At 38.6% G+C, this 4,603-nt stretch overlaps 1 protein-coding gene across 1 annotated transcript in view; it reads right to left on the bottom strand.

The window, feature by feature from the left end:
* CAPNS1 (calpain small subunit 1) overlaps positions 1–4,603 on the bottom strand; it is a gene marked incomplete in the record, with an annotated part of 18,943 nt that overhangs the window by 4,366 nt on the left and 9,974 nt on the right. Inside the window, 4 exon segments of the mRNA XM_072430959.1 lie at positions 93–161; positions 475–539; positions 2,653–2,710; positions 2,853–2,942. Of these exon segments, the coding sequence (XP_072287060.1) occupies positions 93–161; positions 475–539; positions 2,653–2,710; positions 2,853–2,942 (282 nt within the window).

The raw sequence follows: 4,603 nt of genomic DNA, 5'->3' as shown, positions 1-4,603 counted from the left end.
ACACACATACATATATATATATATATATATATATATATATATATATATATATAAATAACTCGGCCACATATATATATGTCCCATCAGCTCACCTGCCACTTCTTGATGTTGTTCCATAAGTATTTGAACTCTTCGAAGCCCAGTTTGCCAGTGCTGTCACTCTGCATTGTAGTATTAAGGAAAACAATCAATTAAGTGGTCTCCAAAATATTTAATCCCTGCTGTAAACAGAATTTACATACATGTGTGAGAGCGATATCTATCTATCTATCTATCTATCTATCTATATATATATATATATATATATATAAGCTGCCTGCTCTGTATCTCACATACATCAGTCACATTCTTTCTCTGTAGCATGAAAAAATAAATGAACATCTGATTGGTAGCAATGAAGCAACCCAGACAGGAAAAGTCCCCCCCCTCCTTTTTAAAGTGGCCCGGTTGTGTACTCTAATCTTTGAAGGATACATCCATTACTGCCACCATGCTGCGACATGAGTCAAGGCTGAATCCGTCCGTCTTCAGATCCGCATCTAGAAAGGTAGGGAAATGGTGTACATTTTACAAGAAAGTTTGTCATTTATACTCTGAATTACAGGATCCAGATACTAGGTCTAGTTTGGTGAAAAGCCTCTTTCAATTATTCAAGTACAAAAATTAAGTATATGCACAGCCAAAAACCTAAAGATTTGAACCCCTGAGAAGTTTTTATTGCAGTCTATGGGGAGATGATTTCTAGGTTTGTCCTAGTGACCCAATCCCAATAACAAGGGGTGAGGAGCAATGTTCCAAATGGGACACCTGAAGTGACAACCTTACGTAGAGTTTTCTTTTTTATACCACCCTCTGCTGCATGTCTTGGACAGAAAGCAAAGGAAAATCTCCAAAGTAAAATGAAGACAGCAAGAATGGTTTCACCCTATCCAAAACACTTAAAAAATAAATTATGGTCTTATCTCCACTGTACTAGTAGTAAATAGTTTACTTAGCCTAGAAGAAGCAGTCCTGTGTGACCCAAAAACATTGTGGATCTGCAGTACTGATAATTCAGTAAATGTCTTCAATAATGTAGGGATGCTGTGCTTGTGATGACGGTCTTTGATCTAGGAAGGGATTTTGACTGCGGTCTGACTTCTGCAGCATGTAGAACTGATGTCAATGGCCCATATTTTTATAGTGGAAATCCGCATATACATTTTCCCTCCAAAGGGGGTCACAGTAGAAACTCACGTTTTATTTTTTTCCTCCACTCCAATCCTGACATCACTATCTTGCAAATCACAGACACTGAACAAGTATGCAGCCAAAAGCTGAGCATACCAAACCCAGCAACCCCCCGCCCCCCCCCCCCCCCCCAAAAAAAAAAACAAGAATCATTTTCCAAATTGATAGAGCAGTGTTCAGTGTTTAAAGTTGTCCATTGGTCAATCTGAACTCTGATACAGCATTCTCGTTTCAGGTCAGTGACTCACTAAACAAACCCCCGATTCTAGAAGGTAGAAAAAGAGCTTGCACTCAAAACAAATGAACAATGGAAAATCCAAAAACTTTCTTGGCAGCCTGGAAATATTAGGTGGCAAGGTACTTCCTATGTAGTGACTCATGCTTCCCATTTTCCACCCAACAATAAATTGTTGATACCTACCATGTTTCACTTTTACTAAAGCAGAGGACTTTGCTGGATGTACTATTTTCTGTTATGATATTTTACAAAAAAAAATTCAGATTGTGGTTGTAAATGTAAGGTAACATACATTGATGTAAATGGCTAGAAATAATGACCTGGCTCTTTCCTTTAAAAATAGCCAAACCCTCCTCCTTGGCATCCCTATTGTTATTTTAAAGTTACCGAGTAGTAACCCATTTTTTTTTGTTTTTTTTTAAGCATTCATGTTGGCATCAATAGGCCAAAGGACAACTGATTAAATATGAATAGGAACTAAAAACTCAAAAAACAAAAATCACCAGTAGTTAGAAATGTTTTGAAGAAGAGAAATGCGAATGTATGGAAAAAGAAAACATTCCGCTGTTCCTGGTGGCTTTTTTTTTTTTTTTTACACTGCACAAACCCCATGAAGTGTAGAGCCCTGCTCTATTTGCAGCACCATAGAATACAGCTAGATGCTGAGGACAATGTAACTCCTGCTCAGGTCATCAGTGGCCGTCCAAAGGCTGATTAGATCTCAGCGGACTCTCAGAAGAGTCAGCAGTGAAGATGGCAGTTTTGAGAGATGAAACAGTGACAAGTTTCTGGACCAGTTATCAATAAAGAGCACTAAAAAAAAAAGTGAAGTGCGGACCATAATCGGTAAATATGCAGTGTCTATTATGCAGTGTGTATTTCCTAATTATGGCAACAGCTCACCCATACCAACAAGAACCAAGTTCTGCTTTAATGTGAAAGGATTTGGGGTAAGGTCTCACAAAAATGTCAGCCCCCACAGCAGCTAAGGCTCAATTTTCTATTTGTCATTAGCTTGGAGCATACATGAAGCTTATTACATACTCCGTGCCCTAAGTAAACAGAGAATTGAGAAATAAAGAGAAAGTATGTGCAGCTGGAATTTAAGGGAACCTGTCACTTTCAATTGTATCTGCATAAAAAATTTTAAGTAAAGAGCAAATATTCATCTTGGGAACACTTACGCTTTGCAATGATTTTGTTGAGGATTCCCATCAGCTCTGACGGGCTAACTTCCATGTCCTGTAAGAACACAAGAGTCAGTGACACAAAGCAAACATTCCAGTGAACATAGAAAAGCCTCCCTGAGACAACAGCTCGTCTGCCAGTACTGTGCCACAGAATCTGAATGGTGCCAGGCAGCAAGGAAAATGTGTGTACTCACATCTCCAGCCAACTGATTGAAGATCCTCCGGAACTGACGGTCTTCATCGCTCTCATTGTTCTGAGCAACTGCAGAATGGTATCTGGGGGGCTAAGGAGAGAAAAGGAAGGATAGGACAAGCATGAGATTAAGGCACAAACACTGTGGGATTCCAAATCCAAATACAGTGGAACATATTTGTGAATATTGTATATTTATAGCAACCTAAACTGAAAAAAAGAATTAGATGTGTTATAGAGAAAGTTTAAAAGTGTAAATTGTGCATATGCAGTACACTGAAAAATGTATGTTTGATCTAAAATTCCCTCTGACATAGAGCAGTAAGCTTCTGAGTATACAGAGGTTTAAAGAGACCCTGTCACTAGATCACCTTTCCATGTGATGTATGGACTCTGTCATGAGAAAAGTTTTAGAGTTGCCAATGCTGCCCCTTTTTGAAGATGCTAGCTGTCTGACATCAATATTTTTTAAGTAGGACCTGGAACAAACAGTTTTAAATAAGTTTCCTAAAAGTATTGAAAGTCTGTTATGATTCCACGTCAGAAATTTGGAAACTGTTCAAGTCAAAGCATCAGCATAACAGCCTGTGCTACCCTGATAAATGAAGTGATTTGCTTTACTTTTTGTTTGGCCCAAGAACCAGTTCCCAGAACCCAGACACCGAAAGAACATAAGCTAGCCACTCCCCCCCCCCCCAATAAAGAAGACCAGTTTGGTTTTGATGACTTGCGTTTGACTTGACAAACAAGAGACCAAAATGCAAGCAAATATAAATGCTTAAACATATCAAAAAGAATGCATAGTGTGTGTGAAATAACTAAAGGCTGACATGGCTTTTATTGTATATTTTGTCTGCTGCTCAATAAAGCAAACATGTTTTGCTGCTGAGTGCAAGATCAGTATTGTTTTAACTTGTAAAGACTATTAATAAAAAGTTGAGTAGATCGATAAGATTAGCAGTGTTATATCCCAAGGCAATTCAAGCAAGCAACCATTTGCAAACATGGAAGAGAATCAAATACTATTTACAGACAAACAGCTAAACACGCCTGTGCAATTCCTATATGGTAGCGGCTTTCCAATTATTTCTGGCCATCTGGTCCTGAGAATTCCACAGACCTGACACACAGCCATGTGGGTGCCAATACGTTCACTGGTATAGTTAAAGAATAAAGTGGGGTCATTTCCCTACACTTCTGGCTGGACAACAAAAAAAAAAAAAAAAAAACAGCAGACCAAATAAGTGTTCTTTTGTTCAATCTCTATATTTCCATCAGTAAATTTACATGCAGCACACCTGTTTTGGTTATACAGGTAGTCCCCGGATTAAGGACATCCGACATACGGACTCCTCCTACATATGAACACGAACGGGCCTTCCCTGCTCCCTCGTGTGCAGCAGGGAGGCTTGGAAGGGGGTGGTTTGCATGACTTTGCAGAAGAAATTTTTTTGCTAAACACAGCTGAGACTTAGCTCTTCTGCAACCTCGTGTAACTCTTTAATGACAAAGACAAACTCTGCAGTTGTTTCTTTTTGCATATCAAAGCACAGCTTGCTCAAGAAGAAATGAATGTCTAGGCTCCATAAAGTTTTTTTTTTTGCTTTGTTAGTGATTACCTCACAGTGGGGATTTTATACAGTAACTGACACCATGATGCCTAATAATATGTTGAAACAAACATCTGTCCTAATTGCATTTATTAAAATAATGTACCTGTTCCGACTTACATACAAATTCAACTTAAGAACA

This window comes from Pyxicephalus adspersus, chromosome Z (assembly GCF_032062135.1).
Source record: "Pyxicephalus adspersus chromosome Z, UCB_Pads_2.0, whole genome shotgun sequence".
Classification (NCBI taxonomy): domain Eukaryota; kingdom Metazoa; phylum Chordata; class Amphibia; order Anura; family Pyxicephalidae; genus Pyxicephalus; species Pyxicephalus adspersus.
This window is presented reverse-complemented; position numbering and strand designations above follow the sequence as displayed.